The 24,284-nt window shown below is 39.6% G+C and overlaps 1 protein-coding gene across 13 annotated transcripts in view; it reads left to right on the forward strand.

Annotated features, from left to right (window-relative positions):
* The window catches only part of HUWE1 (HECT, UBA and WWE domain containing E3 ubiquitin protein ligase 1), a 179,977-nt gene that overhangs the window by 26,913 nt on the left and 128,780 nt on the right, over positions 1–24,284 (forward strand). For 12 of the 13 annotated variants that reach the window (XM_066357549.1, XM_066357554.1, XM_066357547.1 and 9 more), the window contains 4 exons: positions 7,665–7,733; positions 13,696–13,794; positions 14,460–14,666; positions 17,040–17,192. In XM_066357549.1, the coding sequence (XP_066213646.1) occupies positions 7,689–7,733; positions 13,696–13,794; positions 14,460–14,666; positions 17,040–17,192 (504 nt within the window). In that variant the 5' untranslated portion in view covers positions 7,665–7,688. Of the gene's footprint in view, positions 1–7,664; positions 7,734–13,154; positions 13,194–13,695; positions 13,795–14,459; positions 14,667–17,039; positions 17,193–24,284 lie in introns of those variants that run through there. The other variant, XM_066357555.1, reaches the window with a different exon arrangement.

The raw sequence follows: 24,284 nt of genomic DNA on the forward strand, positions 1-24,284 counted from the left end.
TCTGTATTTGTATGCACAGCCAACCTTTCACAAGAGTTTTCTATGTGTGCCATGTATGTATATTGCCTCACTTTCCATTGATTCCCCGTCTCAGTCCAGTCTTTTCTTTCCCACCACCCCACTGTAACTATTGCTTCTCAAGTTATCTCTATTCCCAATTTCAGTGGACCTTTTTCTGGGCATATCTCATTTTGGCATTTGACACAAGTTGCCATCTTCTGTCTTTCTTGATTCCATGAATGAGTTTTGCTTCTACCTCAGTGGCCTCTCCTTTCCTGAGTTCTTTGCCTTACCTTTAAATATTAGATCAAATAAGAAGTCAGTTCTGGGCCTGTTTCCTCATTTTTCTGTAAGCAATCCTCTCCAGACCCATAGTTTCAACTACTGTCTATGCTGACAATCACAGATTTTTTTTTCCTTAGGGCATGCGTCTTCCCTGAGCTCCATTCTACAGATACATGGGTACTATACTTATGATGTGTACAATGCTATGCTAGATGGTAAGAGTTTAATACCAGTTACGTTCATTGATTCTTGCTTTAAGAGAAACAAGCATGGTATTGTAATTAAAAATAACGATTAGACCAGCTTTAGGTTGGTTGCCATGGAAGCCACTTTGGATCGTATTTTGTCAGATCCTCAAATGTACCTGGCTGTGGGAAGAATGGGAGTGTGGGGTAGAAGCACTCCATGAGAATAGCTCTTATAAAGGTCTAGGGGCCAGAAAGAACTGACAGTATTCTAGAAACTAAACGGAAAGACTAATGTGGTTGTGAAGAGAAGAGATTGGAGGGAGTTTCAGGAGCCAAATGATGCCAGGGTTCTGTGGGTAATGGTTAGAGTTTGAATATGATTCCAGGGAAACCAATGCAAGGTTCTAAACAAGGAAGTAATATGAGTTGATTTATGTTTTAAGATTACTTGTGATGCTCTCTGGAGAAGGAATTGGGTGAAAGTATAGAAGTAGGAAGATCAGTTATCCTTATTTTACAATTGAGGAAACAAGTACACAGAGACTGATTTGTCCATGCTCATATAATAAGTGATATAGCAGTGATTTTAACCTGGATTTCCTGATTCTGAGCCTATATTCTGATCTGGTGCTTCTCACATTTTAATAAGTAAATCACCTGAAGGTTTTACTAAACTACAAATTGATTCCTCGGGTCTGGGTGGGGCCTGAGATTATGCTTTTTTTTCTGGTCTCTGACTTGACCAATGTAACAGAAAATAGAGAGGTAATAAAACATGTGAAATATAATCATCTGTAGGACAAACAATCTAGCTTATTTAAAAGATAAATTGCAAGGAAAAAAATTTTTAAAAATTGAGAAGCTGCCTATGGATTATAAGAATTTAAGACACGTTAATCAATTGAATGTATGGAATTTAGGTTCCAATTTGAATGAAAACTATACAAAAATATAACAAAGCGAACACTGGATATTTGATCACACTAAGGAAGTAATATTTTTTATCTGTTAATAGTAATGTGGCTATATGGGTTTTTTTATTTTTAAAACATGGAATTGGAAGTCAGAAAGGCCTGGATTTAGATCTTGGTGCTCTCCTTCACTCACCAAGTAAGGTACTTAATTTCTCTGAGTCTCGGTTGTCTATCTGTACGTGGGGACAAAACTTTGCTTGACTAGTGAGGATTGTATGAAAGACTGTTATGAAGCCCCTGGGTAGCATGTCTCAACATGTATTTTTTGGGATACTTAAATTTCTAGACTGTCAGTAGATGTCACTTGAAAAAATGGTTGTTGGCCCTGACAAGTTTCCTTTACCCAAGGTTTCTTGGAGCCATTAGTAATGTCTGTCAACACTCCTAAAGGAAAAGAAATCCCGTCTGTAACATTTCCCAAATTACTGATACCTTGTTTTTCTTCATGGAGCAAGAAGCTCTAAAATGTTTTGGGAATTACCAGCCTAAGTATTTCTGCTTGTAATGAGCACTCAAAAGTATTCTCCCTTCCCACTGTGAAACAAGCTTAAAAATGAGTAACTAAAAACAAAAAACTTGTTTCATTTTTCTTAACTGATGTTTCATGGGCAGTGATAGCTTTCTTTTTTTAATCTATAGACGTTTCTTGCAGCAAAGTTACAGAAATCAGGTTAACATTGCACTTGTTATGGGGATATGTGTATTTGTTCATTTGTTTTAGCTTAGTTTTTCAACTGAGTGCTTATATGAATCTGTTTATGAAATGTTTGGAACTGAATACTGTGGAAACTGAAAGAGCCAAATGCGCTTGTTCTCCCAGAACTCTGTTAGGGCATGCACATGGAACCGGTGTTGAACCGATCAGATGCTCACACTTGGGACTTTGCATCTAGAGTCACTGATACCTAAAACAAATAACCTGAGACCGTTTAGAAATAACTCTGCCACTAGCAGTATCTTCTGAACATCCACCCAGAGTCTAGTGTTGGCAGTGTAGCTACCCCCAGCCAAGCTGTGTCTGTGGGAGGTCCTTTGCCTGTAGTTCCAGGTTGCATAGTTTCCTTGGTTCCTGTTTTCTGAATGTGGATCTCTATGCCTTCTTGGTTCTGTGAGCTATCAGTTATCCTTCTAACAAGTCACTTTTTAGGCCAGAGTCTTGTTCCCAACCCAGACCCTTTCCGAGTACAGAATCCCAAATCAAAATAGCTTTAGTTAGACATTTGTGTGAAAATTTAAAGGTGATATCATCTACATTTTTTAACTGATTTGTTTTTTGAGAGAGAGACAGCAGTCTGTTCTTCCACTTATTTATGCATTCACTGGTTGATTCTTGTATGTGCCCTGACCCAGGATCGAACCTGCAACCTTGGTGTATGGAATGATGCTCTAATCCACTGAGCTACTTGGCAAGGGCTCATCCTTTAAATAAAACCAGTAAAATTGTTGAGTTTATTTCTGCAAATTACTCTGCTCTTATTTCAGAGGATTGTTTATTGTTGTTTTTATTGTTGAGGATTGAGAGTTCTTTATATATTTTAGATATTACATATGGTTTGCAAATATTTTCTAGTGTTACAGTTTTACAGTTGGGTCCATGGTCCTTTTTTTTACTTAACATTTTTTAAATTGAGATGTAATCAACATACAACATTAATTTTAGGTGTACTACATATAACTGCCCAGGGAGTTAACCGGAGGCTCACCTCTAGCCCCCAGCCCACAGTAGTTGGGATGGCCTGTATAGTGCAGGGCCATATCTATTGAAGAAAGTGTCCTTAGTGCATCTCTGCAACTGGATGAGAGCAGCTTCCCAGTGCAGGAGGGCTTTCACAGGTGCCAGGCTCCCCCGTCAGGGTCTCTCATACTGTCCACAAACAGTGTTTCCATCCAGCAAGGGAGCCGGTGCCCCCCTCTTGTTGCAGTCCCTGCTTCAAGAGTCTACTATGCCACTTAATGATCAGTCCACGATAGACATCCCAGCTGTCCGTGCTAATCACCAAGGTAAAGGCCCATTGCAGGCAACTAGCTATACAGCTTTTTATTAATGGACCTCAGTGCCTTTCCATAAGTGCTCTGTTGCCACAAACACCATCCAACCCCCCCCCCCCCCAGCAAGCTTACAGGGCTTGGCAGGGTCAAACACATTCAAGGCCTGTGTCACCTTGACTGTTCTCTTAGCTGCTGCAGCAAAAAAGCACCTGTTTATCTTCTAAGGCCAATACCTGCTGCATGTTAGAAGGGGAGCAGTGGATTGCCAATTTCACGTTGGACTTCTGGCCCCTCATCTGTCCCCATTAGACAGGTCCCTTGGCCTTCCCCCTATTCAAACTGAAACAATGGGTCTTGGGGATCGTCCTCTCCCAGAGCTGTCTTCATCATATGATCCTGCAACCATGCAACCTGAATGCCAGCCATTTTCTTGGCTACTGCCAGGGCCGCCCACTTCCCCTGCTTATTCAGCAGTTTTTCTAGCTTAAGCTGCTGCCAGAGCTCTGTCCAGGACTCTGTTAGACCCACCATAGAATTTCTCTTTATCTGCCCCACCACAATCAAATCTACCAATGTCTGTGTTTGGTTGACCTTTACAGACCCGTTTCTCTTGTCAGTTGGTAGGGCAGCACAGGCAGCAGCTTACACACCCTTATGACGCTGTGCTGCCTCCACCTCCCCCCCAAAATCTGCCACCTGGGTAACAGTATTGATGGGCTGCCCCACGTAGGAGCCCAGGATAGTCACTAGTGACTCAGAAAGGGCTGGCAGGACACTACAGAGAATAAGGTCCCTCATCCTAGCTGTAAATACTTACTTATCTTGCCCATGGGACCTCAGGTTGAAAGCATTCTTCATACCTAGTTCCTGGAGGACCTGCTGCAGCTCAGTATATGACTGCCACCAACTCACTGCCCCCAGAAAGTCCCCAGCATTCTGCCAGACCATAAAAATGGCAGCCATCACCCACTCTAATAGGGTACAGTTTCCTGGATTGTCATGGCAGTTCTGAAAACGCTGCCTCCAGGAGGTGTGTGTGTGGTAATAGGGCTAATTTCTCCATCTCTGTTCCAGAAAGCATGATGCTATCCACCCCTATATACCATAACCACAGGAACCAAGCTGCCAGGGACTCAGTGGATTTCTGCCTGAATTTCACCCCTAATTCCATCAACTCTGGGTATAGGGCCAAACCATAGAGTGCTCCACTACTTGTGGGGGAGACTGTGCCTGCCCCTGAGGTGCTCTTGGCTGCTGGGTTTTCACCTTCTGGGTGACCACTGGCGGGGCTCTTGTGGTTGCTGGCTTTCAGCCTGAAGCTGAAACTCGAGCTCTTGAACCTGCTGTTACTTCTCTAACGACTATCTTTGCCAGCATTTGGTTTCCAGGGCAAACTGCAACTCTCAAACCTGTAATTCCTTCTCAAGTGATCATTCCAGTTCCAGGTGCCATTGGTGTTCAGCCTGCATTTCACACTGAAGCTCTAGATAGCAGTCAATCTCCTTCTCCAGCATCTGTTGCAGTTCAAGCTGTTATTGGTTCTCAATCCCAGCTCACACTGGAATTCTTGAACTCGGGTGGCCTCTCGCACAGAGCTTTCAGTTTCTGCTCACTGGGCAATTAAAAACACCCAGCCCACGGCCCCCAACAGGGTAGCCACTGGGAACCAAATGCTCAAGAACAGCCACTATACCACCCTTCAGGGTTGTTGGTAGCTCTCTACTGATCTGATCCAAATCCCATCCATTATGCCCGATGTAATGCCAGTGGCTGAGGCCAGGCAGGTTCACACTGGATTCGAGCAGACGGTAGAGGAACTGGAGAGCTACAAAGCATTGGGCCATTCCTGTTTAATAGATTCTCACAATGGCGGATGAGCAATAAGGCAGGGGAAAACCTCTTCCGGCAGCAGGCAAATGAACAGCAAAACGGCTCCTCACAGTGGCTGGCAAGTGATCTGCCCTAAGAGAAAGCACCTGTATCCTTACATAGGTTATGCACACATGGTCCTGCCACATGCTCACACACTAATCATGCAGAGTGTAAGTGAACAAACCTACCACAGCTGTTTTCCCTACAATAATCTTTTTGTCATCTGCAAATAGGGACAGTTTTATTTATTCCTTTCTTATCTCTATACCTGTTATTTCCTTTTTATATCTTATTGTAATGGCTAGAACTTCTAACACGTGTTGAATAAAAGTGGTGAGAATGGGCATTCTTACTTTGTTCCTAATCTTAGAGGGAAAACATTCAGTGATTTTGGTTGTATGGTATTGCATGCAGCAGAGGCAGTCAGTAGCCTCCTGGCAAATGATTGCTTTAAGCCATAGGTATGAGAAAAAACAAGCCTGAGAATAAGTATATAAAAAGCTCACTTATAGGCCCTGGCCAGTTCACTCAGTGGTAGAGTGTTGGCCTGGCGTGTGGATGTCCTGGGTTCGATTCCTGGTCAGGGCACACAGGAGAAGCACCTATCTGCTTCTCTACCCCTCCCTCTCTCTTTTCTCTCTCTGTCTTTCTCTTCTCTTCCCCTCCTGTAGCCAAGGCTTGGTTAGAGCGAGCTGAGGATGGCTTCATGGCCTCCACTCAAGTGCTAAAAAATAGCTCTGGTTGCAACAGAGCAAGGGCCGCAGATGGGCAGAGCATCACCCCCTAGGGGGTTTGCTGGGTGGATCCCAGTCGGTGTGCATGCAGGAGTCTGTCTCTGCCTCCCCTCCTCTCACTAAATTTTAAAAAAATTAAAAGCTCACTTATAGTTTCCACTTTATGGATCAGATTGTTACCAGAATTCTTTTTGCCTCACTTTAGATATTTGGAAATTATTGGCAGCTGGCATTTTGTTCTTTTTCTATTAGTTACTAAGGTAACTTTTTTAAGTGATCTGGCGACACATACCTTAAATGTGAACCATAGAGGGAAAACATCTTTTTGTTGTTGTTCAGGAATGGTCTCTACAGAAATATTGAAATATTGGAACATACTCTGTATTTCTCCAACTCTGAATGCCTATTAGTTGAATGGATGCTGACCACACAGGCAAATATGTTATTTCCATAGTAATGACTATGTTGGACTAAATCTAGGCCAAAAGTTGCCTAAAAGTTATACTTGTGCTTGGTTATCTTTATATATGATAGCCTTTTGGGAGGAGGGACATCAACCTCTAGTAACTGCTATGTAGCAAATAAGTAATTGGCAGTAGAATCTTTGGTGTGTAAAGAACTTGCAATTCATCTCTACCTCTGTTCATGTGTCCTAGTTGTTAATGGAATAGTCCTTTATTTCTTCCTGAGCCTTGGTCAGAGCATCTTGAAGGACCTGTGTGCCATCAAAGATTACCTAGATTTATACTATGGGTCTAATTAGATTGTTGTTCACTTCTGAGCCTTCCAAATTACATGGCCTTAGTTCTGTGCTCAGGACATTTCTAGTGAGTCTTATACGTCATTTTCTAATTTAAAAAATATCAAAGTATTGTGCTGCCTTTGTTCTTATGATACAACTAATATATTTTTATTGGTTAAAAACAGTAAAGAATAAAGAGATGCACCAATAAAATAATCATACATAATCTGTTTAGCAATGAATTAACATTTTGATGTATTTCTACTTATTTTCTTTAGACATAGAATTATACTGATAATTCTGTTTTAATATTATTTCACTGTGAGCATCTTTGTGTGCTTTTACATAATTGTGTGTGATATTTTTAAGAGTTGTATAATAATTTTGTTTTAAACCAATTCTGTTTTGGACATTTGCTTCCCAATTTTTTAGTGTTATACATGGTCATTCAGTATGGATTCTTGTGGTTAAATATTTGTGTACATCCTTCTGATTTTCTTTGGATAAATTCTCACAAGGAGAATTGCTAAATATTCCAGAAAACTGCAGGGATATGGTGTATTTTCTATCCTGAGATGTTTGAAAACATTGAACTCTTATTTTCAATTATAAATTTAAGAGGTTTTTTAAAATAAAGTTTTAATTTGGCTTAGATTGCTTATAGACTTTTGCAAGATATGGATGTGGGCCAGTTTTATCTGGACATATTCTTTATCCCTCCCTACCTCATAGCTGTGCCTTCAGTTGGCATGGCTTCTTAACTCCCGAGTTTTTACTTTAAGCCTTTTGCATGCTCTTTATTCTATATTGTCTGTGTCCAGGCACACAGAGTTCCAGATTGCAACTTTAATTCTCACTTCTTTTGTGATTTACTTTTTAGATCATAAAATTGAAAATCGAAAACATGAAAGTAGACAGGACTAAACTGAAAAAGACACCTACTGAGGCTGTAAGTATCCAAAAATTTTCTCTTATTTTTTCATTTCAGAAAAAATTCTGGCAATTTTTCACCCACACTGATCTTCCAAATATATCATCATTTTAGATATACAAGGTGCAGTAAAAGAGTAACTTGTCTTGAAGCAGTCAGATTTTCTTTTGAACTTCCCTTTATTAAAACAGTGAATAAGCTAGTGACCAGTTGAAAGTGAGCCCTAAAACTATTGTAGCTGTATATACCTGAAGTAGGTTTTCTGGTTGCTGTTTCTATGCATTGAGAGGTTATGATACAGCAGAAAGAGAAGATGTGGGTTAAAATTCTTTCCATACTTGTTGGATCTTTCTCATTTTTATTTTTTAGAAAATTAACGTGGTAACCCCTTTCTTTTTAAGATTTCTTTCGAGGCCAGTGTTTTAGCTTTGTTTGTTACTGATTCTTAGTCATAGAATTCAGCTTAACCAGTGTATTGGTTGGCCATATCAGTTGATCTTATGTCAAAAGTAGAAATCTCAACTTTAGTCCAGTATTCTATTAGTTGATTTAAACTGTATTTGAGGTTAAGAAAGTATTGAATTGTGATGATACTCTTGTAGGCCCCATATTTTGTATGTAGTTTGAGGAGCAGAAGCTTTGGCATTAGACATGGGTTTGAGTCTTACCATTAACTTGTCCAGTTTTCACCTGTAGAAAACAGGTTTGACAATTACCCCTTCCTTGATGTGAGGCAGTAGCTTAGCAAAATATCTAGATCAATTATATAGTTCATTTTCTAAAAAGGCCACTTGGTTTTTTTAAAAAAAAACTGTAACTACCTAATAAGTATTACTTACAAATATCACTATTAACATTTTGCTATATTTCTTTCAGTCTTTAAAAGATTATTGCATGAGTAGTTCTCCTGACCTTTTCACTCAGCATTATACTGATGACAGTGAGAGGTATTGTCTTCCCATACCCTCTCCAGCATTATAGACTATCTTTTAAATTTTGTTATTAGGTGATGAAGAAATATTTTGTTCTAATTTGCATGCTTTTATATATATGTGTGTGTGTGAATATATATATATATATATATATATATATATATATATGTATGTATTCAAATTTATTGGCCTTATAAGAGTTTCTTTAATGCCATACATATTAGATATATTCATTTTTCATATTTGTAGCACTTTCCTTTTTATTTTGTTTTTGATGTGTTTTGCCATCTAGAGTTTTTGATAATTATGTACTCAAATAATTTTTGGAAACTGAAGAACAGAAAGAAAACTTGCCTTAAGAAACTAATGCAGCCTGACCAGGCAGTGGTGCTGTGGATAGAGCATTGGACTGGGATGCAGAGGACCCAGGTTCGGAACCCTGAGGTCACTGGCTTGAGCCAGGGGCTCATCTGGCTTGAGTGTGGGATCATAAACATGATCCCGTGGTCGCTGGCTTGACCCAAAGGTTACTGCCTTGAGCAAGTGGTCACTGGCTCTGCTGGCACCCCCTGGTCAAGGCACACGAGAAAGCAATCAATGAACAACTAAGATGCCACAACGAAGAATCAATGCTTCTCATCTCTCCCTTCCTGTCTGTCTGTCACTATCTGTCCCTTTCTCTGTCTCTCTCTGTCACAAAAATAAAGAAACTATACAAATAATAAAAATGTAAAGAATTAGGCCCTGGCCTGTTGGCTCAGCGGTAGAGCGTCGGCCTGGCGTGCGGGGGACCCGGGTTCGATTCCCGGCCAGGGCACATAGGAGAAGCTCCCATTTGCTTCTCCCCCCCCCTCCTTCCTCTCTGTCTCTCTCTTCCCCTCCCGCAGCCAAGGCTCCATTGGAGCAAAGATGGCCCGGGCGCTGGGGATGGCTCCTTGGCCTCTGCCCCAGGCGCTAGAGTGGCTCTGGTTGCGGCAGAGCGACGCCCCGGAGGGGCAGAGCATCGCCCCCTGGTGGGTGTGCCGGGTGGATCCCGGTCGGGCGCATGCGGGAGTCTGTCTGACTGTCTCTCCCCGTTTCCAGCTTCAGAAAAAAAAAAAAATGTAAAGAATTATATCCAAAATAAAATGGCACATGACTAGCTTGGGAAACTATTCATAATCCAATGTAGTTAATATCTTAATAGCTAAATCAGTGGGAAAAATAAATATTCCAATGATAAAACATATAGGCCATTTCAGAAAAGAACAAAGTCAGTAAACTTACAGAATAATTAAAATTGCTTTGTAGATGGGCAAAAGCAATTTTTTTTCTTTTACCTAATGGATTTTAAGGATTTGTTTTTTGAGTCACCTTTGTACACATTTCTGGTTCAGAACATTTGATAACTACTAGCAAATTACTTAGGATAAACTCCTCAGAGTTGAGTTTTTAGATCATTGATTTGTGTAAGATTTTAAGGCTTGAAAATGCCTATTTTTTCAAGCAGCATACTCAATTTCCCCTTGCTGTGGTCAATACTAGATATTATTTTTAAGAAAGACATTTATATTATTATTACCTTTCAACCTCCTTACCCATTTCACCCACTTTCTGCCTCTGGCCACCACCAGTGTATTCTCTGTATCTATGAGCTGGGTTTTCTTGTTTGCTTTTTACTTTTTTTTTTTTTTTTTTTTTCATTTTTCCGAAGCTGGAAACGAGGAGGCAGTCAGATAGACTCCCGCATGCGCCCTACCTGGATCCACCCGGCACGCCCACCAGGGGGCGATGCTCCGCCCACCAGGGGTGATGCTCTGTTGCATCCAGAGCCATTCTAGCACCTGAGGCAGAGGCCACAGAGCCATCCCCAGCGCCCAGGCCATCTTTGCTCCATTGGAGCCTCGGCTGCGGGAGGGGAAGAGAGAGACAGAGAGGAAGGAGAGGGGGAGGAGTGGAGAAGCAGATGGGCGCTTCTCCTGTGTGCCCTGGCCGGGAATCGAACCCAGGACTCCCGCACGCCAGGCCGACGCTCTACCACTGAGCCAACTGGCCAGGGCTGCTTTTTCTTTTTAAAATTACACATAGAAGTGAGATCATATAGTATTTATCTCTCTGACTTATGTCACGTAGCATAATGCTCTCAGGGTCCACCCATATTGTCACAAATGGCAAGATTTCATTTATGGCTGAGTAATGTTTCATTGTGTGTATTACATCTTTTTTTTTTTTTTTTTACATCTGTCCTTCAATGGACACAGCTTATTTCCATATTTTGGTTATTGTAAATAATGCTGCGGTGAACACAGGTGCATATATTCTTTCAAATTAGTTTTTTCATTTTCATTGGATATTTTCCATAGTGGCTGCACAAAAAGACATTTATTGAAATCTTTGTGTCTCAGCTAGCTGTGCAAAGGATTTTTCCCCCTTGATTTGATATCTTTATAGGAGCAAATCAATATAAACCATGGCAAGTGGTATGCAGCCATTGATCTGGCAAGTGCTTTGTTTTACATTACCATGAGTAAAGAAATTCACACTGTTAACTTTTATGTAGCAGGGACAAAGTGCTAAAGATACACTTTTGCCCCTTGTACATTCTGCAAACTGCAATTTTCAGAAGGACCTTTATACTTCTGATAAAGCAGGACATCATGCTGTTATGTTAAATTGATGTCATGGTGTTACCTGGATCTTCTGAGCAGAAAACACAAGCAACTTAGTAGTCTTAGACATATGTGTTCCAGAGGGTGCCCTTTGAAGTTTGAGGACCTGTCACATCAGGAAAGTTTCCAGGGTTCCAGAGGTCTGGGAAATGTCAAGATGACCCTTCTAAAGCGAGAGACAAGTTGCTGCACCTTGTACCACATACCATGAAGAAGTGGAACAGTGTATGGTGTGCTTCTGGATTTTGGAGCTGACATATCATGTTTGGTCATGCTGTTTTGATCCATTTACTGGATCACATCTAAAATGACAGTGAAGGTCAGGATCTAGAAAAGACTGCAGAAGGTTCAGTCTATGTATTGTGCAAGCTGCCCTACTACATGGACATTATAACCTTAGTATATGTCTGACTTATGTGCCAGCCAAGATGCTGTGTGATGCCTCTGTCAAGCCCATATGGGAGAAGCACAGCTAAGACTCGTAGAGTTTTAGCCATGCTATCCTCTACCAACAACTAGTTTAACATTCAGAAAAGCAGTTTCTGACTTGCTACAGGACCTTGATAAAGAATGAATGCCTGACTGTAATATAGATAGCAAGTGATTACAGGACTCAATTGTTCATCATGAACTGGGTGTTATCTAACCCAGAGAATCATAAAATTGGATCTGCATAGCTGAATTCTATTAGAAATTGAAGTGATATATTTGATACTAGGCTCAAGTGAACTGCATGAGCAGATGGTTCAGACTCCCATTGTTTTCTGCTTCTACTGCTTCACCATCTCTTCCTCAACCTATATGGCTGCAAGAAGAGGAAAAAAAGTGCATGTCTGGGGTATGGAAGTATTTTATGCCAGGGACTTTTTATACATTTAATTACCACAAAAGGTTGAGGTAGTTCTTTAATAATATTCACTTTAGAGGGAGAAAAATTTGGGGGCATAGCTTAAAGGAAACCACTTGACTAAGTCCTTGTTCTATGTTCTGTTTTGTGTGCTGAAAATATTCCTTGTTTAACTCTTACAACATTCTCATTAAATAGGTCAGGGGTCCCCAAACTTTTTACACAGGGGGCCAGTTCACTGTCCCTCAGACCATTGGAGGGCCGGACTATAAAAAAAAACTATGATCAAATCCCTATGCCCACTGCACATATCTTATTTTAAAGTAAAAAAAACAAAACAGGAACAAATACAGTATTTAAAATAAAGAACAAGTAAATTTAAATCAACAAACTGACCAGTATTTCAATGGGAACTATGCTCCTCTCACTGACCACCAATGAAAGAGGTGCCCCTTCCGGAAGTGCGGCGGGGGCTGGATAAATGGCCTCAGGGGGCCGCATGCGGCCCGCGGGCCGTAGTTTGGGGACCCCTGAAATAGGTGGTATCAGTTCATTTTGCAGAAAAGAATACTGAGATAGAATACTGAGATTCATAGAGGTAGCTTACCAACTCTACCTAATTCCAAAGCCTGTGTTCTTTGTAACAGTATTCTGTCTCAGTGTTTAAACTCTTATTATATAAGTGTTTTATGTATGTGGCAAACATTTGAGCTTCACATTTCTTAGGTTTGTTTTCCTGATAAGAAAACTATAAATTAGGGCTGGACTTGTTCATGATCAAACAGTTTAGTAAACATCAAGGGAAAAACTAAACCCAGATTTGTTTGGTTTCAAATCTTGGCCCATCCCAGGATACTATACTGTTTTACAGAGTTAAAAGAGTAAGTGTAATCACTTCCAGCTGCCATTCGTTAATAGACGGCTTCTTTGTCCCAGTCCCTATCCCCTGCTTCACTTTCAGAAACTTTACTATAAACTCTGAATCCACACCTTGTTACCTGACACACAGGCCCTTTCATCAGTAAAAGAAAGCAGGAATGTATGGAAATGAGTAAGTAAGAATAGAGTCTTGGTTTCACAAAGTTCAGAAGCTCTTTGCCATCCTACAATTGGAGGGTTTTATGTTGCAGAAAAATATAGCTAATGCTAATCTTCACCTGTAACTGTAAATTCATTAGGGCTTTTCAGTGTTTCTCTGATTTAGCATTCCTTATATGACATTCTGGTTCCCTTTCAGACCCATGGTACAAATGCCTTTATTTTGTTTTTATTGATATTTAGCTTGTTTCCTTTATTCTGTTATCTTTCCAAGTAGTTTGTATACATCTATAAATTTTTCTGGATTTTAAAAATGCAGAGATCGATTATTTCATTATAAGATTTCCATTTAATCCCAAGGGATCATCTGGCAAATTTCCACTTTAAGTAGTTATTCTAGCAAACATTGAGTTTCTGAGTGTATTGGCTTAAGGATTTATTTTTCAATTTTTTTTTCTTTGTGTCTCCTCCATATTCCAAAACACCCTTTGTGAATATCTGTTTGTTTTCCTCAGCCTGCAGACTGCAGAGCCTTAATAGACAAGCTCAAAGTTTGTAATGATGAGCAGCTTCTCTTGGAACTGCAGCAGATCAAAACATGGAATATTGGAAAGGTATGTGAACCCACGCTCCCAAAAGACAGGGCTCCCTGGACTAGTACATAATTTGTATGCTCTGATATGGAAAGAGAAACCATAATGAGGTAGGTTCATTTAGCAGTTACCACTTAATTAGCATCTAATGTATGTTTATCACGGCTCTAGATCAGTAGCTTTTAGCTTGTGAATGGTTGCCAGGAAATTTTGAAAGAAATGTGAAAGGAGAATTTGCCTGCTGAGGAAGAGGAGCATTTATTTACATGGGTGATGATAAAGAATCTTAATCACAAAATTCCTTTAGTTTTACTGACAAGTACGAGTAACTAAAAGTGAGCACTCCAGATAAAATGGATTCTGGTAGGGAGAGTCCCTATGTTTGTAGTACTCAGAATGTAGCCATAATTCTCCCTCTGAAGACTTAGCAAGGGGTTTTGTGGCATCTGTTGATGTTAATACACACACACACACACACACACACACACACACACACTTTGGATATAACAATGAATTCATATCCACATGACTCAAAGTATACCCTCTCATGTGGGTTTCTGTACTGATTGGGGGTTGAAGAGAAGCAAAGATGGACGTGAACTTGTTTAGGTGTCATGCTTAGCAATCCATTATAACAGAGTACCCACACAAACACCTTATTCTTATCTTCCTCTTTCTATTTCCAGTGTGAGTTATATCATTGGGTGGATCTCTTGGACCGCTTTGATGGAATTCTGGCAGATGCTGGACAGACAGTGGAAAATATGTCATGGATGCTCGTGTGTGATCGGCCTGAAAGAGAACAACTGAAAATGCTTCTGTTGGCTGTGTTGAACTTCACAGCCTTGCTCATTGAGTATAGCTTTTCCCGGCATCTGTACAGTTCCATAGAGGTAGGAGAAGTTCAAGTCTCTGTGATCTGTTCTTAACTATAATTGGTCATGTCCAGAAATAAGAAAACTGCTATTTCTCTCTGAGGATTACTTTCCTTTTCATTATGGAACTTTGGGATTTTCCATGTCAAAGACAATGGTAGGATGTTTCTTGGATATAGACACCCTTTACAGGATTGATGGCAAAATTCTTTAGTATCGCCTTCACCCTGCCTTTTAAGACTGAAGAAGTTAATGAGAATGCAATACATGTATTTAAGTGTTCTTGGGAGTTACCAGGAATTGATCTTTGTCCCAGGTTATTAGAGCAGCCTCAAGTTACTTTTTTTTTTTTAAGCAAGAAACAGAGAGAGAGGAATAGACAGGAAGGGAGAGAGATGAGAAGCATCAAATCATAATGATAGCACTTTAGTTGTTCATTGATTTTTTTCTCATATGTGCCTTGTCCTAGGGGGGCAGCAGGGGGCTCCAGCTGAGCAACCTCTTGCTCAAGCCAGTGACCCTGTTCTCAAGCCAGATGAGTCCGTGCTCAAGCTAGCAACCTCGGGGTTTCGAACCTGGGTCCTCAGTGTCCTAGGTCAACCCACGCTCTAGACAATGTGCCACCTCCTGATCAGGCTGTACTTATTGCTTTCCTAAGTTTGTATGCTGCTATTCAATCTCTTCTCTTTCCCCAAAATGTATATTAATAACATGCTTTGTATTATCTTATTTTATTATTAAGTGAGAGGCAGGGAGGCAGACATAGACTTCAGCATGTGCCCTAACCGGAATCCACCCAGCAAGCTCTATACCAGGTGATGATCTGCCTGTCTGGGCTGCTGCTCCGTTACTTAGCAATCAAGCCATTTTTAGCACCTGAGGCAAGGCCATGGAGCCATCCTCAGTGCCTGGGGCCAACTTTGCTCAAACCATTTGAGCCATGGCTGCAGAAGGGAAGGAAAGAGAGAGAGTTGGGGAGGGGGTGTAGAAGCAAATGGTTGCTTCTCCTGTATGCCCTAACCAGGAATCAAACCTGGGACTTCCACACACCAGGCTGATGATGCTTTGTATTCTTAAAAAGTAAAATGGGCACAGGAATTAGTGACATTTTGAATTGGTCAAAAAATCTCTATAGGAAGAAACTCTTTTCCTTTAGCCTAACTTTAGACTTTTCTCTATCGGTTAAGTGCTCTTTTGTTGTGTGTTAGCTTTCCTAAGTTTTCAGTAAAGAAACAGAATCAGGAAAAAAAATATAAAGAAAATAGCTTAGGAAAAGAAGTGGAACAACTGAACTAACACCTCGAGTTTTAAGTAGGGAATAGATTAGCAATATGTTGAAGATGAAATAAGATTAGCTGCAGAAGGAAGTCCATGGCTTTTGGGATAATCAGCAACTGGAAATACCTGGGTTCATTTCCAGTTGGATTACATACTGATTTTAATTCTATCCAAATGCTTCAGTATATTGGTGAGTTTTTATTGTATTGAAAAATGAAAATAGACACTCTTGGGTTACTGTTATATAATATACATTTTACCATAACAGCCATGCCACCAGGTATTGGAATCTTTAGTTTCTATGTGAAGGACCTTGTGTTTTTTTGTTTTTGTTTTTTAATTTTTATTTTATTTTTTTACAGAGAGAGAGAGTCAGAGAGAGGGATAGACAGGGACAGACAGACAGGAACAGAGAGATGAGAAGCATCAATCATTAGATTTCGTTGTGCATTACGACACCTTAGTTGTTCATTGATTGCTTTCTCATATGTGCCTTGACCGTGGGCCTTCAGCCCTTCACGTAACCCCTTGCTTGAGCCAGAGACCTTGGGTCCAAGCTGGTGAATTTTTGCTCAAACCAGATGAGCCCACGCTCAAGCTGGCAACCTCGGGGTCTCGAACCTGGGTCTTCTGCATCTTAGTCCTACGCTATCTTAGTCCTACGCTCTATCCACTGCACCACTGCCTGGTCAGGCCAGGACCCTGTGTTTTAATTAATTCTAATTTTATTTGTCATAAAGGATACAAAAGGAGCATAAAAGTATCATTTACAATACTTTTAATATAGTTAGAGTCAGTGTTCTTGAGTTCCACTTTGTATTAAAATACCACACTTGTTTCTTTTGTAACCCATTTTTCCTGTGGGGACACATGTGCAATTTGGAAATGTTTATTCAGTTTTTTGCTTTTTTGGACTTTCTGACTTGCCTCAAAATTGTAAGTTTCTTGGGGGCAAGGATGCATTTTGTAAGTACTCAAATATGTATAAATGGTTTTGGAATTTTTAAACTTACTGATAGCTTTGTAAATGTTGACAAATCTTTATTGGCAATTTACATTTTCAAGGCCTACTGTGATTGATACCATGAACTTGCCCTTTTTTGTCCCCTATAGCATTTGACAACTTTATTGGCTTCCTCTGATATGCAAGTGGTGCTGGCAGTCCTTAACCTTCTGTATGTGTTTAGCAAAAGATCAAATTACATTACACGCCTTGGATCTGACAAGAGAACCCCACTGCTAACACGGCTGCAACATTTGGCAGAGGTGAGTCATGGGTGAAGAGTTGGAAGGGCACAAAAAATAGACTATGTAGTACCTTTTCACAGGTGTTTCTTGAAGTATCAAAATGGATAGGAGGCTCTAAGTTAACTTTACTGGTCCAATTGAGTAGAACAATTAGAGCCCATTTAACTGTATTCCCCCCCAATTCAAAATTAAGACTTCCTTTTCAAGAAAAGATGTCATTGCTCAATGCTACTCTTAAGGTAGTTACGTTCGAATGTAAATCAATATACTGCTTTCCTCATGAAGACTAATATCAGTTGAACAATGTACTTACAGATGTGGTTGAATAACATTTCTGATGCAAACTCATTTTGTCATGAACCTGTAACATTCAAACAATTGGTGAAACAGCAGCTGGTCTGTGCAATGTATGTATGACTAAGAAAAGGGAAATTAAGCAGTACTGCCAAAGACAAAAGTTAACAGATTGGTGATTGATTGAAAGGTCTTTAGTAATGCTTTAAAACTGACAAGGGATTGTCAATGCAGAATATACAAGGAGTACCTCCAAATCAACAGAGATAAACAAACAAAGACTGTGGATAGACAGTTCAGAGACCAGAGAACTCTTCAGGCAAAAAGATGCTCAAACTCATTAGTAATTAGAGAAATACAAATATAGTTAAACAAGATACAGCCAAGCTATATCAGATTACCAGAAACTAGAAATCTGTATAATGGTAAATGCTAGCAGGCCTCTGAGGCTATCAGAACCCTTATGTATCGCTGATAGGAGTGTGGGCTGGTACTCCTATGTATATATTCCAGAGATGATCTCACATTATCCCATAAGATGACATCTGTGAGGATATTCCATCTTTCTGGTAGGGAGAAGTTGGAGGCAGTCTTGGTGTCCATTATTAGTAGATTGGAAAGTAAAATGTGGTGCATGCATACTCTACAATATGTAGCAGTTAGAAGCAGCAAACCAGATAATACACATAGCAACATTAATAGCTTTTTTAAAGTGCTGAGTGGGAGGGGCAATGTTAAAAAAAATCTTTATTGCTCAGTACCATTTCTGAAACTTAAAAAATGTGCGCACAAAGCAAAATACAGTTTTGAGAAAATAAAAATTAAAGGCTAGATATCAGTGAAGAGTGTTGTTGCCTTTGGTAAAGAGAAAGATATGTGAGTAACAATAATGGGTCTGATGGGTTTCTATAAATAATTTAAAGAAAATAAATCTAACCAGCAATATTTAAGAAATGATATAATGAAACTAAACCTTTACTTACAGATTTAAAAGATCTAAATTTGTTAACAGCAACGGGTATCATTTCTTGCATAGGAACACTCAATAGTTTAGTAGGGGCTCTCTTGGATGAAATTAGGGACAATAGTTGGTAGGTTATTTATTTTTATAATCTTACAACAGGAACTTTTCATATTTTTAATTTTTTTAAAGTTTTTTTAGAAAGAGGAAGGGGGAAGAGAATCATCAGTCTGTTGTTCCACTTATTTATATATTCTTTGGTTGACTCTTATATGTGCTCTGACCAGGGATTGAACCCACAATCTTGGCATATCAGAATGGTGATGTATTTAACCAACTGATCTACCTGGCCAGGGCTAAGCAGGGACTTTTCTTTAAAAGTGATTAATACATACCATTAAAAAAAACCCTAAAACACAAGTGTCACTTCCTTTACCTGTCTTTCTAGTGTAAAACCGAGAACTTTACTTTCAGTGAGAAACAGTCTATTATCTTATTTACATAAGTTACAACTATAATCTGATTTCTTTAAAGTGGAGAAACAATGTAGAGACTTTAGTTTGTGAAGGAACCTGAATACAGAATTATTAATTTTTTAAAATTTACCCTTGAGTCTCTTTTCCCTAATTTGGCAGTATTTTTACTTTAGTATCTTGCCTTTTAGTCTTTGTAAAATATTCACCTTAATTTTTTTTTTTTTGTATTTTTCTGAAGTTGGAAACGGGGAGGCAGTCAGACTCCCCATGCGCCTGACCGGGATCCACCTGGCATGTCCACCAGGGGGCGATGCTCTGCCCATCTGGGGCGTCGCTCCACTGCGACCAGAGCCATTCTAGCACCTGAGGCAGAGGCCACAGAGCCATCCTCAGCGCCCGGGCCAACTTTGCTCCAATGGAGCCTTGTCTGCCGGAGGGGAAGAGAGAGACAGAGAGGAAGGAAAGGGGGAGGGGTGGAGAAGCAGATGGGCGCTTCTCCTTTGTGTCCTGGCCTGGACTCGAATCCCGGACTCCGGCACGCCAGGCTGACGCTCTACCACTGAGCCAACTGGCCAGGGCCTCACCTTAATTTTTAAAAAATAATTTTTCAGTTTAAATCATTGCCTTATATAGTATTTTAAATTATATAATTAAAATGCATACAATTGACATAAATGAGTTTTGGAGACAAACAGACCTGACTTGGTACACATACAGAAAACTGGTGGGAGCAAGAGTGTCTGCAGGCAGGCTGCATCAGTCAGTATGTTTTAAAAGAGGCGTGGAGAATGCAGTTTAATCTCTCGGATTGGTTAAATGGAGGCCTGTTAATAGCATAAACGGGAAAGCAGAAATGAACAAAAATAAGAAAACACTGATTAAGAATCAGGGTCATTTGCTGTACCAGATAAAATATAAAGCCATAATAATTTTAAGTTTTTTAATTGGCATATGAACCAATGCATAGATGGGACATAAAAATGAGACTTAGAGACATGGACAAGAATGTGATGGTAACAAGTTGTGGGGTGGAGGGGTGGGGAAGGGGCGAGGAAGGAGAGGGAGGGAGTGGGGGGAGGGTAGGGGCACAAAGAAAACCAGATAGAAGGTGACGGAGGACGATTTGACTTTGAGTGAGGGGTATGCAGCATAATCACAGGTCAAAATAATCTGGAGATGTTTTCTCGGAACATATGTACCCTGATTTATCAATGTCACTGCATTAAAATTAATAAAAATAAGATTAAAAAAAAAGAATAGACAAATGTTTGCAGAATGAAATAGTAAGCTTTGTCTTCCTCAGTGCCTTGGGCTGATGCACTCAAATCAATTGAGCCATGGCTACAGGAGGGGAAGAGAGAGAGAGACAGAGAGAGAAAGGATATGAGGGGTTGGGGAGAAGCAGATGATCGCCTCTCTGCCTTAGGATCAAAACAGTGGGATAATTGGCTTTTGAAGGGGAAATATGTATAGATCATTTCTTCACACTATTCATGTAAATCTTAGAAACATATTTAGAGGTATATACAGGCAACTTCTTTTTTTAAAGTGAGAGTAGGGGAGATATCCTGCATGCGCCAGAATGGGATCCACCCAGCAACCTGGTCTGGGGTCGATACCCATGTAGGGCCGCTGCAAACCCAGCTATTCTTTAGTACCTGAGGCAGAGGTTCATAGGAGCCATCCTCAGTGCCTTGGGCTGATGCACTCAAATCAATTGAGCCATGGCTGCAGGAGGGGGAGGAGGGGGAGAGAGAGAGAGAGAGAGAGAGAGAGAGAGAGAGAGAGAGAGAGAAGTGATATGAAGGGTTGGGGAGAAGCAGATGATCACCTCTCCTGTGAACCCTGACTGGGAATCAAACCCAGGACTTCCACAGGCCGAGTTGACTCTCTACTGCTGAGCCAACCCATCCAGACAGGGCTACAGACAACTTTTAACATCTTTTATGATGAAGTGTTTCCTAAGAAAGTGAAGAAACTTAGAGACCATTTTTAAAATTGACAGTTTTTTTATTATGTAAAAATATTAAAACTTCTGTATAACATAATTAAAATAAGAGACAGATGACTTCTTTTTTTTTTTTTTTGTATTTCTCTGAAGTTGGAAATGGGGAGGCAGTCAGACAGACTCCCGCATGCGCCCGACCAGGATCCACCCGGCAGGCCCACCAGGGGACAATGCTCTGCCCATCTTGGGGCGTCGCTCTGCTGCAATCAGAGCCATTCTAGCGCCTGAGGCAGAGGCCACAGAGCCATCCTCAGCGCCCGGGCAAATGCTGCTCCAATGGAGCCTTGGCTGCGGGAGGGGAAGAGAGAGACAGAGAGGAAGGAGAGGGCGAGGGGTGGAGAAGCAAATGGGCACTTCTCCTGTGTGCCCTGGCCGGGAATCAAACCTGGGACTCCTGCATGCCAGGCTGATGCTCTACCACTGAGCCAACCGGCCAGGGCCGACAGATGACTTCTTAAACTGGAAAAAGTATTTACAACAAAGGAATTATGTAAACAAATTCTACAAATGAACAAAAATGTAACTAATCCAATAGAAAAATATGCAAAATCATATAAACAGACAATTCACAGAGGAATAAAAAAATATGTCTTTAAATTTGACTGCTAAAACATGAAAAGATTACACTAGAAATACTCAGGGGAAATATACATTAAAGTGAGATAGATTTGCTAGGTTATGGGTAAACAAGTCCTTATAGACTGTTGGTGTATGAATGTACTTTTGTAGGGTCATTTGGCATCACTTCATTTGAAATTATGTTACAAGCAAATTTAAATGTGTAGAAAAATGTATGTGTGAATATTCTTATTGTACCATTGTTTGGGGAAAAAACTTAAAACATTATATTTAACCTGCCATTATCCAACCTATATATGACACTGAAAGATCAGTGAAAAGATCTCTTAGCAAAAAAAGCTAGTTGAAGATCCCCATTTATGGTTTTTCAAAAGTCCAAAAGTAAAACTGCATTAATAAAATCATGTAAGGTACATATCTAATTGTGAACGTAGACAAAGGGAATTAATTTTGGGGAAAAGAAGATGGGTGATTTCACTTTTTTGTTCTCTACTTTAAATATTTTATAGCTATAGTATATATTACTTATATAATTAAATTAGAATTGTTAATGACTCTGCAGATGTATTTTTAATGAATATTGTTTGTATGTACTGTAGTTTAGTTGCTACTGACTTAATATTACATGTAATCCACTTAATATCTGATGGTAGGAATTCTTTTTTTTTAACGATAGGGAGGGACAGACAGGAAGGGAGAGAGATGAGAAGCATCTACTCATAGTTGTGGCACCTTAGTTGTTCATTGATTGCTTTCTCATATGTGCCTTGACTGGGGGGCTCCAGCCAAGCCAGTGACCCCTTGCTCAAACCAGCAACCCCGTGCTCAAGCTGGCAACCCCACACTCAAGCTGGCAACCTCGGTTGTTCGAACCTGGGTCTTCAGCCTCCCAGGCATTGCACTATCCACTGTGCCACAGCCTGGTCAGGCGGTAGGAGTTCTTTTATATATAATTTTTTAAAATATATTGGGAGTTCTTTTTATTTTTTTATTTTTTATATTACAGTTGACATTCAATATTTCAGTTTAAGGTGTACAACGTAGTGGTTAGACATTTATAAGTGATTCCACGGTAAGTCTTGCACCCACCTCACAACATATATAGTTATTACAATATTATTGACCATATTCCCTAAACTGTACTTTTTATATATCCCCATGACTATTTTGTACTTCTTAATGCCTTCACCTTTTTCACTCTGCCCCCTGTTCCCCATCCCCTCTGGCAACCATTGGTCTCTTCTTTGCATCTGTGAGTCTGTTTCTATTATGTTTGTTCATTTATTTTTGTTATTTCACTTAGCATAGTACTCTGAGGGTAGGGATTCTTACACCCACTTTACAGATGAAGAATATGAGGTTAAGCAAAGCGATGTGATTTGCTCGTAATTCCCACAATTCGAAAGTAGTGGAACTGGGGTTTGAAACCTGATCTATTTGCTTTATACAAACCATACCCTTTCCAATGGCTATACCATTATCAAATGGTTTTGAGATTTTAGAACAAGTTTTATGTTTAGGAATAGGAGAAGAGCACTGTAGAGTTAGTTTGGTACTACACATAGAACCACAACAACGCCTATCAGAATTAATATCTTGTCAAATTATAACACCCCACCTTTTACTCTGATTTTCACACACTGATTTTTCATACTAAATTAAATATTCCGGCCCTTTAGAAAGTAAAAGTTAAGATGCAGACTACTTTTACATGAAGTATAGTATAGGGTTTTTCCTTTGCTTTTGTTTTGGTAGTTCAGGATTATCTTCTTCTTTTCTTTCCTTGGATCTTTCTATCACCAGGAAGGATTGCTTAAATCATTGCTGTTGTGTTCCTTCTTATTTTGATCTTTTAACTTTGATAGATTTACTTCTTTTTGTTTTGATTTGGGCTAACACTGTAGGTTAAAGGTAGGTTTTTAGTTATGGACAATTTGCAATCTTGTTGGGTGCGGTATGTTGCTGATTTTGCTGATTATTTTGTGCTTGATGCTTGCTATTACAAGTAAAAGAATCTTACAGGATTTTGAGAGTTAGAGATAATATGCTAGGTGTTTAGTAATAGTAGCTGCTATTACTAATAGCTCCCATTAAAATTTTAAAACTATGTTTTTCTCTAAAATGGAAATTTTCTATAAAAATATAACTTGGTGTGGGCTGCTTTGCTTTGCATCTTCCTTTTGATGTGTAAACTTTGTTTCTTAATAGCAGTGGTCATTGTAGACATTTTGGTTCATGTTTCTTTGACTATTTAGATAGCTTCCTGAATCTGAATTTCTTTTGTTGTCTCTGCCCTGTTCAACAAACACAGACATTCACTTGTATGTAATTAAGAACCTGGGTTTCAGAATCAGTCCTAGTTCTGTCAACAGATTAAATTAGTCTCAGCTTATATATCTGTAAATTGGGGGTTTTTGATATCTATATCATCTTTTTAAGATTAAACTAAATGTGGTCATAAATAAAACTCATAGATTTAATGCTGATCATGTCAAAAGTACTTAATAAAGGGGAGCTATCATTGAAGATGGTTAAGAGCACATAAACTACATGATATTTTCTTGTATACTTTCTTTTAAAGCTGTATATATATGTTATTTTATTTAAGTACGTACTTATTGTCACATGATTTTTTTCAGTGCAGAATTTTTTTTCTTGGGCCCTCACCACAACCTGAAATGTATTCTTTTGTATGTATTTTTATCTTTATATTATAGTGACATGTTTAGGCCATTTTTGTCATTAAATTGCAAAGGCAGGGTACTTTTACATCTTGATTTTCTTATTTAATA

Source organism: Saccopteryx leptura, chromosome X (assembly GCF_036850995.1).
Source record: "Saccopteryx leptura isolate mSacLep1 chromosome X, mSacLep1_pri_phased_curated, whole genome shotgun sequence".
In the NCBI taxonomy this organism is placed as follows: Eukaryota; Metazoa; Chordata; class Mammalia; order Chiroptera; family Emballonuridae; genus Saccopteryx; species Saccopteryx leptura.